The sequence below is a fragment of the Condylura cristata genome, unplaced genomic scaffold, assembly GCF_000260355.1.
Source record: "Condylura cristata isolate star-nosed mole 26May11 unplaced genomic scaffold, ConCri1.0 scaffold00016, whole genome shotgun sequence".
NCBI lineage: Eukaryota > Metazoa > Chordata > Mammalia > Eulipotyphla > Talpidae > Condylura > Condylura cristata.
The window spans coordinates 29555223-29566969 of record NW_004567117.1 but is presented as its reverse complement, the minus strand read 5'-3'; the positions used below and the strand labels follow the sequence as shown (position 1 = coordinate 29566969).

General features: G+C 52.0%; 1 protein-coding gene across 1 annotated transcript in view; it reads left to right on the top strand.

The window, feature by feature from the left end:
• The window catches only part of LOXHD1 (lipoxygenase homology domains 1), a 117801-nt gene that overhangs the window by 75304 nt on the left and 30750 nt on the right, over positions 1–11747 (top strand). Inside the window, exons 25-30 of the mRNA XM_004684005.2 lie at positions 2200–2316; positions 3103–3265; positions 5941–6095; positions 8465–8674; positions 8783–8918; positions 10717–10925. Of these exons, the coding sequence (XP_004684062.1) occupies positions 2200–2316; positions 3103–3265; positions 5941–6095; positions 8465–8674; positions 8783–8918; positions 10717–10925 (990 nt within the window). The remainder of the gene's footprint in view (positions 1–2199; positions 2317–3102; positions 3266–5940; positions 6096–8464; positions 8675–8782; positions 8919–10716; positions 10926–11747) is intronic.

Below are 11747 nucleotides of genomic sequence, written 5' to 3'. Positions count from 1 at the left end.
TGCAGGAGACCAGCTCAGCTGGGGACAAGGGCAGGCTGACTGAGCCTGCTGTAGGTGTTGGAGAGTGTGGGGCTCCCAGAAGGAAGAGGTGGGCCTGAAAGTGGGAGCAAGCTGGGACACGGAGGGGTTTTCCTAGCGAAGGGAACATCACCGCCAAGGCCCCAAGGTGGAAGTAAACACTGCTTGAGGTCTGCAGTTTGGGGGGAGGAGGAGGGAGGAGGACTTAAAAGGGATGGCTGGACAGGAGGTGGGGGCCTTAGGAGCCTGATCAGCATGTGTGTGTGTGTGTGTGTGTGTGTGTGTGTGTGTGAGCGCCCCTGGGTGGGAGGTGGCTGCGTGTTCCCTCCCCCTTCTCTGGCTGCTGTCAGCCCCTCGGGGAGGGCCTGCTGCCTTGGTGCGTCTTTTCACAAAGAAAATTCCAGGGTGAGTCACTGATCCTTTCAAAGCCACATCTCATCTCCCCTCCCCCCCCAGACATGGTGGGGTGTGAGTCAGCTAAGCTGGGTGCCGCCTGTGGCCCGGCCATCACCCCACCTCAGCGTGACTTCCGGGGAGTTTTGTCAATGAAGTTTCCACTAATTGGCAGCTATTATTTGCCACTTTCTTTTCTTTTTTCTTTTCTAGTCTCTCTGGGACTTTCTTTTCTGTTCTCTCTGGGGGAGTATGAGAGCTTGGAGACACTTGCAAAGGCTTTGTATCCCTACCTTTCCGCTTCTCTCTTCTCACTGATCTTTAGGGAGGAGGCGGAGCTGGTTTGCGAGTCCGTGACCCGTCCAGGTCTGGCTCAGCTGCTCCTGCGCCACATGGCCTTGGCCTCCTTGACTGGGAGCAGCCACCAGAGCTGCTCATTGGGCTCATGCAGCACTCACGAGCCCGGTGGTAAGAGTTTTACAGCCAAGTCGAGGCAGGAAGGCAAACGACTTGCTCCGGGTATTTTTTTTTTATGCTAGTTACAGCTATTAAAAGAAAGCTTTTATTTATTTGTTTTCTTTTTCTTTTATAAATATATTTTTTACATTATTCTTCATTTTGTGTATTTTTTCATCCCAATTTTAATCCTCTTGGACTTCCCACCACCACCTCACCCATGTGCCATCACCACAGTCCCGTGTGCTCTCCTCACCTCCGTATGATCTTGTTCCCCTCTCCTGCCCTCCATAGAATTTCTCTGGTTTATAGTTATTAGTTGATGTTCTTTTTTACTTTGGGGGGTACAACGGTGAGCAAAAGCTGAGGTGGTTTCTGCCCTTGTGGCTTCTAGTGTTGGAAGAGAGGGTACCAAAAAAATGCAAACGCTGGGACGTGCTAGGGCTGAGGTAGAGAATGTTCTGTCAGGGTGTCATGAGGAGATTAGATTTTCTCGGGGGGCTGGCTGGAGAAGTGATTCCTCAGTTGAGACCTGAAAGAGGAAAAGGGGGGAGGGGCGGGGAAGGAATGCATGTGCAAAGGCCCTGGGGTTAGAGTATGTCAAGTTGATCGGCTGGAATTTGAGGATGCATAGAAGAGGAGTGGGTGAGGGCAGAGCAGGCTCTGAGGGGCCAGAGGGTAGGTGACCTCATCCTTGTAGGACAAGGCATGGGCACAGCCAGTGCCCAACTTCTGATAACAAGTCAGCTCTCAGCAGGCAAAGAACTGTCACAACTGTAACAATGGAAGAAAGAGGGTTCCTCCCTGGTGGCGCAATGAGTTACCCCTGGTGGTGCAACAGGTTAAAGTGCAACACTGCAAAGTTAGCTGCAGCCGCTTCAGCCACCCCCAGCCAGGGAGGCGACCCAGGTGGTGCAACAGACCTCTCCTGTGTCCCCGCTGCTCCCCTCAGCAGACTACTTCATCTCAATCTGCCTCTTCTGCTCTCCACGCTGTCTCTGGTGAATCCTCTCCTACTCCTGCACCTCTGCTCTGTACTCTAGTTCCATATACATAAATAAGTAAATCTTTTTTAAAAATTAATGGAAGAAGTAGCAAGAGGATGGACAACCTCCCAGTAGACTGAAGTAAATTCTAGAGTCTAGTCTTGAGTAAAGGAAGCATGAGGGAAGTATGTGGAGGAGAGAGGGATAGCTGGCTTGACTGGAGAAAGTGACCCCTGGCAGTTCATAGGGACTCAAAGGTAGATGTCCTGGGTAGACAGGATGTTGCTGAGGTTGTACTTTCCTGCACCTTTCAGCTAGCGTCTTGTTCATTTTTTCCTTTCTAAAGTTAGAAGACGTGGGTGAGATCATTGAGAAAATCCGGATTGGCCACGATAACACGGGCATCAATCCCGGCTGGCACTGCTCCCATGTGGACATCCGCAGGCTCCTCCCAGATAAAGATGTGAGTTCCAGACAGGTCTGACCTGCTCTTCTGTTTTGCTGGGTCTAGTTGTCCCTGCTTACAAAACATCCAGAAGCAGAGAGCCCTCCCTGGTGGCACAGCGGGTTAAAGTGAAGCACTGAAGCAGGTTTCCATGGAGAAACTGAAGCCTCATGAAGTTGAGATACGATGTCCTAAGGAAAATTCACTCAATCCACTCAGCATATAGGAAGGAATGTAGCTCAGGTTCAAGGCGGAAGGTTTTGAAAGTTGGTCTTGGTGTCAAGGAGGAGGGTCTGGCCAGCCTTGAGTCTGCCTCTGTCCCCAAAGCCACACTCCCAGCAGTGACTCAGTGTCCCCCTTCCTGCAGTACCAGGTCAACTCATAGAAGGAAACCCCCCCCCCCAAATGTGGGGCACATTCTGAATCACAAAATCCTAAACACAGGAGGTCACTGTAATACCTTAAACTTATATAATGTGACATATCTAATAAGCATACTCAGATGAAGAAATAATTAATCAAAAAAAACAAAAACAAAAAAACCAGGTGACAGTTCTCTGTTATGGAACAATAAAAATATAGAGTCCATCCTTGCCCCAAGTTTGAGTCTTCAGGATTTTAAGTGACCCTGGGAACTTGGCCTTGGCCTTTAAGAGCGAAACCCTGATAAGGTCCAGAAGTGGTTTTAGCATACCTGTGGGACTCCCTGACCCTTTTCCACAGGGGTGCTGGGTGCTGGTGAGCCACTGAAGTTCACAATCTCCACGTTAGGGATGAATATCTCCTCTTTCGTCCTTACCTCAGGGTACGGAGACCTTGACTTTCCCCTGTGATCGATGGCTCGCAACCTCGGAAGACGACAAGAAGACTATTCGAGAGCTGGTCCCTTATGACATCTTCACGGAGAAATACATGAAAGATGGGTCCTTGAGACAAGTCTACAAGGAAGTAGAGGAGCCTCTGGATAGTAAGTGGGGTGTGATCACCTGTCACAGCCGGCAGCTTTCCCTGAGGGCCCCACTCTGTGACCGGCAAAGCCCTTGCTCCAGGAGCAGGTCTGTTATGACCTCTGTGCCTGTCCCTAAAGGGGGCAGCTGAGACTCAGAGGTGCGTGCCCTGCTGCTGCTCACACGGCTCATGAATGGCAGAGTCTTGCTCTTGCCCTCTGAGGTCTGTGATCAGCTCCCTTCCTGGTCTCACAGCCTGATGGGACGCCAGATACGTGTCCTCTGTGCCCACACTATGCCACCTCTCTGTCTTCTCTTCATTTATTTGGCTACTAATCTGTGAAGCACAGTCCTGTCCGTTTTGCTGGGTCTAGTTGTCCCTGCTTAAAATGGCCCCAGAATCAGGGCCCTCCCTGGTGGCACAGCTGGTTAAGAAACTAAAGCCACTTCAGCATGAGTTCGATCCCCACCCCAGAGGTGACCCACAGGGTGCGGCAACCTCTCCTAGCCTGCCCGCTGCCCCCCTAGTGTGCTTCATCAGTTGGCCTGTTCTGCTCCCCACTCTGTCTCTGGTGAATCCTCTCACAACCCCTGCACCTCTGACCTGTACCCTAGCTCTGTATGCACAAATAAATAAATCTTAAAAAAAAAAAAAAAAAGCATCCAGACACAGCCTAGATTAGTGCCTCACTGAGGCTGCTGTGTATGTGTTGTTAGGGACTAGTTGCAGCTGTGAGTGTGAACGCGGCCCCAAACCAGGATGGGACCTCCCCGCTTGTGGGCTGCCAGTGACCTTCGCCCATTCCCACTGACATGGTTTTCTTTGTAGGCTTTGCATCAGTCTCACCACATGCTTCTTGCACCTCTTTGCTTTGGGTTGGGGCCACCATCTTCTGGTTCTCTTCCTACCTCTCTCACTAACTCACTGAATGTTGTCTCCTTTCTTATTATGCCACATGGTGTTTATTGCCCAAGGCTCAGTCTTCAGCCTTCTCTCTTTCCACATGCACACACACGCACCCACACGCTCGCGCACTCACATGGGCCACTGTTTAGCCCACGAGGCCACGGTGCATGTTGACCACGAGTCACCAGAGTCAGCTCTGAATGAGCTGTGGCTATGCGGAGAGCCTCTCCACTTGGAAAGAACAGACACTCTGCTGCCGATGATGTAACAGAATCCAGTGGGTCTTTCTACTGTCTGGGGCAGTCGACACGGATCAGAGGGGTTCTGAGAGCTTGCATTTACTGCATTGCTTTTTGAAAACCAGAAGCAAAACAACTGGGGTAAAATCTGAGACCTGGCCCCATGTGGAGCCCTGGGGGAGTAAAACAGCTACACGTGTAACAGCCCCTTGCCGGGAGTTCCCACTGGCTCCAGATACAATCAAGTGTTGCCACAATATGATGACTTTTCCTACCCATATTTCTTTCTCTGAATTTTTTTTGCTATTAGACCTGGGGGATAATTCCCTTTTCGACTGGGATCCCAGAGGACCCCCTGGAAAGCTGTCCCAGGGGCACACTTGGGCTGTTCTGTATTAAGAACATGCCGCAAGCCCACTGTGTGCTTGGCGATGTTTCTAGGGAAACATCTCTCCTCCGAGAGCTGTGTGGCCAGGCGGGCTGGGAGGGAGGAGGATCCAGAAATAGCCGGGTTTGACTGCACAACCGCATTGCTCAACACCCGGAAGTTGAGCCAGTTTTCCAAATTCCCACAGGAAGGGGAGAACAGTGGGGATGGGGGGGAGGGGGGGGGGGGGGGCTGGACAGTCATTTCATCCTAACCCCTGCCCCCCCCCACACCCCATTCTGGAGCAAGAACTCCTAGAAAAGGTCCTGGTGTGCAGCAGAGTGGAATGCCTAGTCAGGAAAGGGGTGAAAAGGAGGTGCCCGCTGATGGTTATGGCGAAACAGCGACAAGGTTCCTGATGTTGCCTCATGTCTCTATGAGCCAGGCAGGCAATGTGGAGAGGAAACAAAGAACGCTGAACCTTCATAAGAGTTCAAGACTCTCCCTTCCCTGTGGGGTGGGGGCTGGGTAAAGAGACACTTTATTCTTCCTCCTTGAGCCACAGCAGCAAGCAAGAGAGCATTCATTTTTACTCTCCTTAATGATTTTTTAAAACTAATTAGTTAATTATATTTTAAATTTTTAGATATATTCATGATATCATCCTTCATTTTTGTGCATGTATGGTCCCCCCGTGAAATTCCCACCACCAGTTCCCTCTTGCACCATCACCACAGTCCCTTGTGCTCTTCCCACCCCTGTCCTGGTTCCTTAATGATCTTTAATTATGTTAACACCGATATTTGTTAACCTTCCCATGGCATGGGAGACAAAGTTTTGGCAAGGGGGCTTTCCCCTGCAGCCCTGAGACATGTTCTCCTCCAATGAGAAGCTTCATGAGCTTTGCGCTTCAGCACCCCCAAACCTAAAGCTGTGCCCTCCCCTCTTTGTTCTCAAACCATCTCCCCACCCAGCTTCAATAGCACCCAGAGGAGAGACTCAGGACACCCTGTCACTAGATCCACATGCACCTGGCAACACTGTTTTCCACTCAATAGCAACCCGCATCAATGCCAGATCTCTCTAGGGAAAGATGAAGGGTTTTTGAAAGAAGCTTCACCTCTTTGTCCGCTGCTTTAGCTCATTTATTCTCCAATGTGTCTCTGTCCAACTGCCTCCCAGTTGTGCTGTACTCAGTGCAGATCTTCACCGGAAATGTTCCTGGGGCAGGGACAGACGCCAGGGTCTACATCACCATCTACGGAGACCTGGGAGACACCGGGGAGCGGTACCTTGGCAAGTCAGAGAACCGCACCAACAAGTTCGAGAAAGGAACGGTAGGAGGGGCGCTGAGGCCATCGCTTCTCTTCTCCTGCCAGGTCCATCCAGGGCCGCTCTTCTTGGTCCCTGAGACTTTCGGGGATTCACGCACCTGCATGGGGGCGTTTTCCCTTGTGCTGTCCCTGCAGAGAGCTGGCCCCACCCTTTCGGTCTGGACATGGACTCGGGGTCCTGCCTCTGGGCGGGGCTTGAGCAGAGAGGAGTGCTTGAGCAAGGGGCCTGTTTGTGCCCCCAGTTGCCTGCTACATGGGAGTGGGTGGTCTGCAGAGAACCCAGCTCACTGAGGGAGCTTGTGAGCAGGGGTCCGGCTTCCAGGATGGGCTGGGCTGCACCCACGGAGGCTTGCACTGGAGGTCTGGGGGCCGGTTCTGCCATCAATCCTCACAAGGTTGAACTTTTCTGGCCTCTGTTTCCCCATCTGTAAAGGGGAAAGTCTGCAAGGAATCAGCTGAACTGTGCTGGGCAGAACTCTGAGCAACACAGTCTAGAGCTACTTCTGGCTTAGTCATTGACTAGTTGTGCAATTTTGAGTTCACAGCTAAACACCTAAAAGGCTCCATTTCTCTCACCACTTGCTCCAGGGCCCAGGAATTCTCTCATCACTTGCTCCAGAGCCCAAGAATTCTCACACCCCTCTCCCTAACAGCCCCTTACCCTCCCCCACTCCACCACCACATCCAGGCAATTCCCAGGTCCTGCAGACTCTGTTACCGTTGGCTTTGCCACTCTTTAGGTCGCCTTCTTAGTGAACCTGCCTGATGTCCCTGCACCAGGGCTCAGAAGTCCAGCCCGTCTTCCAGGCTTCCTCAGTTGACTGCTCCAAGTCTCTGAGTCACTTAACCATCAGGGGCCCCCAGGATGCCAGATCTGGCCTGCGCCCTCCAAAGGATCCACAGGGCGCCCTCTTCCAGCCTGTGTGGAATGTCCCCTCCAGGCCCTGGGCCCCGTTTCCAGATCACCCCACCTTCCCTCCTGTCTCTGAATCTTCGTGAGCCTTTTCTCTGCATCAGGGTGCATGTGCCCCTAGGAAATCTATGTGGTTATCTGAACATAAAAGCCCCACCCTCTGTGCACACTTGAGCTGCATTGGCATGCAGCGGGGTACCTTGGAAATCCACAGCAGGCTGTGCAGTCACAAATGGAGCCGGCTTGTTCTCTGCAACCACCAAACCGAGAACTTCCCACTCAGGACGTGGCCATAGTTATTTACCCACCCCCAAGTGCTGGACTCCTGCATGGCTCCATTTTCTAAGTAAAAATTATCCACAGTAAACATCCCTCTGTGTGTAGGAAGGCTTGCCCCACTGAAGGGGTGCAAAGAAGTGGAATGTGCCTGTTTTTCCTAATGAACGCTGTCACCTGCCGGCACCGTAAAGGCTGGCACAGGTGCACCCTGCTGTCTGTCAGCACCGCTAACTTACGCGCTGCTCAGCTCAGCCTGCAGACTGGCTGTGGCTGCCAGGAGGGCCCACCTGCCCCACCTTCAGCTTAACGCCACCACCTGGGAGTCTTTCCAGGCCTGCCCTTGCTCAGGGGCTGGACTTACCCATTTCTTCCTCTCCTACTTCGTGGTGAGGCCCTGGGGGCGAGGGGCAGCAGGCCACCTCTCCTATTTATCTCTGGGTTCCCAGCACTTAACAGCGAGTCAGCATTGTTAGGGAAGAAAAACGGATGTCATTCCGGGTCACCTCCTCTCTGTTCCCAGGCTCCTGCCTGCCACCTTCAACCTGTGTTTCAACTCTGTCCTCAAGGCCCCTGCCACTTCTGAATGAGCCCAAAAGAATACAAGTGGCTGAGTATAGTATCGTTTTATTGAAGGCAGCCTTAGCGACAGAGGAGGCCCTTAATGTCACACCCCACACAGAACCCTCCTGAGTCCCCATCACAGATGTTGTTCCTCGGCCTCGCCCCGCCAGGGCCTCCCCTCTCCTGCAGCCCAGCTGTGGCCTCCTGCACTGCCTCCAGGCTCCACCTGGAATTTCAAGCTCCTCCCATTACTCAGAGCCATTCCGCCTCTTCTATCCCTTTTATCCTCCAGCCTCCCTCCTGAACTTAGGCCAACACATAGCCCAACTAAGGACGTCTGTTACCAGCACCTGGCTGAGCACCCCTCTGTCCCAACCCCTCCCCCCCACCCAGCTCCTCAGAGGCTGTCCCCACACATCCACAGGGCTTATCCCAAGAGGAACAGACTTTAAAGACTCTAAATACCCAATGCTCTGTGTGAGTGGCGTGGGCTTTCAGGGATCCTGTCTGGGAAAGACTATTTTCTCAACATTGAGGTAGGTATCGGGTGGGTGGCGCTGGAGTGGGTAGAGGTGGGAGCTACTCCCCCCACCTGACTTGTCACCTCTGGGCGCCTCAGGCTGACACCTTCATCATCGAGGCTGCTGACCTGGGCGTCATCTACAAGATCAAGCTCCGCCATGACAACACCAAGTGGTGTGCAGACTGGTATGTGGAGAAGGTGGAGATCTGGAACGACACCAACGAGGACGAGTTCCTGTTCCTGTGCGGGCGCTGGCTGTCCCTGAAGAAGGAGGACGGGCGGCTCGAGAGGCTTTTTTATGAGAAGGTGTGTGGCTGAATGCTTAGCTCCTTCATGGTCCTTATGCCTGGGGGAGGCCCACTGGGTGGAAGGCGCCAGAGCAGTAACAGGCCTGGGCTGTGCGTTTCTGGACAGGAGTACACTGGGGACCGGAGCAGCAACTGCAGCAGCCCCGCTGACTTCTGGGAGATCACCCTGAGCTCTAAGATGGCCGACATCGACATTGCCACAGTGACGGGGCCCATGGCAGACTACGTTCAGGAGGGCCCAGGTGAGCCACGCAGAGAGCAACCACTGGGGAAGCAGGCACGTGGTTGTTGTTTAGATTGGTCTCCCCTGTGAGGGGAGAGGACAGTGATTAGGCCCCTTTATGGATGGGGAAACAAAGGCTGAGAAGAGTTAGGGTGATGATGCCTTTAGTCCCCTGATCCACCACCGGGGAAGGATCCTCACAAACTCTACCCTCACCCAGGCTTTCGGGAGGCCGAAGGCCATTCTCATCAGATAGTAACCAACAGCAGCAATGGGGATCCCTGTCACGTCACTTGAGCTTCACACGGCTGCGGTGGGAGGAAGAAGACCCAAGCTGGGTTTTTTGGGATTGCAGTTACATTTATGGTTCTGAAAATCAAACATATGGCCTTGGACAAGTCATTCTTTTGGCTTCAGAGTCTCCTTCTTCAGAAAGCAATATTGTCATCTCTTAAGAAGTTCATTTGTCCTACCAAATTTTTGAGATAGGACAGTTCTGTATTTGTCTATTGGAAGTTTAAATGCACGGCCTTTCTGTTCAATTCTTTTATGTAAGAGATACAGTCAGTATATTTCTCTCCTGGGGATCATGTGGTAGGTCTGTGGTATTTGGCAGAGAGAGTCCATTTTTTAATATTCTACCTTCTTACTGTGTGAATAAGTGACAGGACCCACAATAAAGTGTCTCTTCTTAATTAAGCACTGTGCTCAATTGTGGAAAGACCAGTGGGGCTCTCCTTGAAAAGATGAAATAAGTTCACAGGCAAGTGCAGAAAATAATGCAGGTAATTCCAGCCAGGAAGGTCAGTTTGGAAACTTCTCAAGAAGATATAGATTGCATAAGTCAAAACCTATTACCCCAAGGCAGTGTCTCCCAAGCTATTGAGGAAGATAAACCAAGAGAAGAGTTTCCAGTCTGTATCAGTTAGCCAAGTGACAAACACCTGCAGATATGGCTTAAATGAATTAGACTTTTCTTTTTCCCACATAAAAATGCAGCGGTGGACATCTGAGACTGATGCAATAACTCCTGTAAAGTCAAGTACCTAGACTCTTTCAACTTGATCTCTTTGGCAAGCCTTTTGTGTAGCTCCCATTGGAAAGACTGCCCATGCTTGCAAGGTGACTGCTGGAGCACCAGCCATTACGGTCACATTCCAAGCAGAATGAATGGGTACACAAAGAGCAAAAGGATATCCCTCCCAGTTGAGTCAGACCTTTTCAGACATTTGCCCAGCAATCCACCTACTAACATCTGCTCATATATCACAACCACATCTGACTATAAGGAGAATGGTCCCTGGGTGGGCAGCTAGAACTATGTCACACTACATGAGTAAGCTTTATGCCGACTAATTGGTGTGTTTTGGAAATGAGTCCTTTCTAGAACTTTCATCTGCCATACTATATATTTAATACTATTTTATTGTTCTTCCCCAATTTCCTACTTTGTATGAGACTTTGCTTTTGCCGGTTATGATAAGTTTTTCCAGGCATTTGACCCTTGTACTTGAGGAGAGATCATTGTTCTTACGGTACTTCACACGGGAATGCTAGGAGCAAGGAAGATAATTGGTCAGCAGGGCTTTTAGATGAGGCAAGGTTGCTCTCTGTGACCTTCACTTGGGAGTTACCAATTCCCTCACTCCTTGGAGAGCAGACCTCGCATAGAGAACTCTCTATTCTGCAAAGCTCTGTTGCACCTTGTCTGGGAGGAAGGAAACAGAGCAGTGCCCTCCAGACGTCATTTCCAGGTCCACCTGCCTGCCCTGGTCCACCAGACTGGTTACGAGGCAGGACCCCATGACCTCTTGCAGTCATTCCCTACTATGTGTCGGTCACCACCGGGAAGCACAAGGATGCAGCCACCGACAGCCGGGCCTTCGTCCTGTTCATTGGGGAGGATGACGAGCGCAGCAACCGCATCTGGCTGGACTACCCCCGAGGGAAGAGAGGCTTCAACTGCGGCTCCGTGGAGGAGTTCTATGTGGCAGGCTTGGATGTGGGTGTCATCAAGAAAATAGAGGTACTGGTAACCCTGAGGCTGGGATGGTGACCACAGCCAGTGCGGGGAGGAGGTAGCCCCACATCAGAGCAGGGACCAGGGGAAGCTCTCCTGGCCTCCGCCGTCAGCCAGCTGGCTGGCATGGGAGGCCTCCCTGGTCCCTGTAGGTCTGCGTTTTCCACCCTTCCAACAGGGATGCCCTGGGTATTAGTTTTCTATTGCAGTGTAGCAGATTACCATTAACTTGGCAACTTAAGGCCACACAAATATATTCTCACAATTTCATGACTCAGACGTGAGTTCACTGGGTCCTTGCCCCGAGGTCTCGGTGGCTGAGGTCGAGTTGTTGCTGTGGCTGGAGTCTCCTCTGAGGCTGGGGGTTCTTTTCCAGGCTTTCTGGTTGCTCTGGAATCTGTTTCCTTGGGGTTGCAGGACTGAGGCCTTCAGTTCCCAGGGCTCCCTCTCCAGATCTGTTTCTCCCAGGCCGATACGAGCAGACACCTTCCGCTTCAGAGCTCTCTGCCTTCTTCCCTCTTTGACACCTGGGCCCTCCTTAAGTGGCTTACCTGATTTGCCTGGCCCACCCAGAATACTCTTGATTAACTTGAAATCTCCTGAGCAGAGGCTTAATTACATCTCAAAATCTCTTCCCCTTCCCAGAAGGGGCTAGAGTCAGTGAGTGCAAAGCACATGGGAGTGCAGAGCACGGATCCCTCTGGAGGGTGGAGGCTGCAGGAGGGAGTTCACTGGGTCGGGAGGGCTTCCTTCTCAGGGGTGCCAGACCCCCCCATGCCTCTGTGTGCACCTCCCAGCTGGGCCATGATGGAGCCTCCCCTGAGAGCT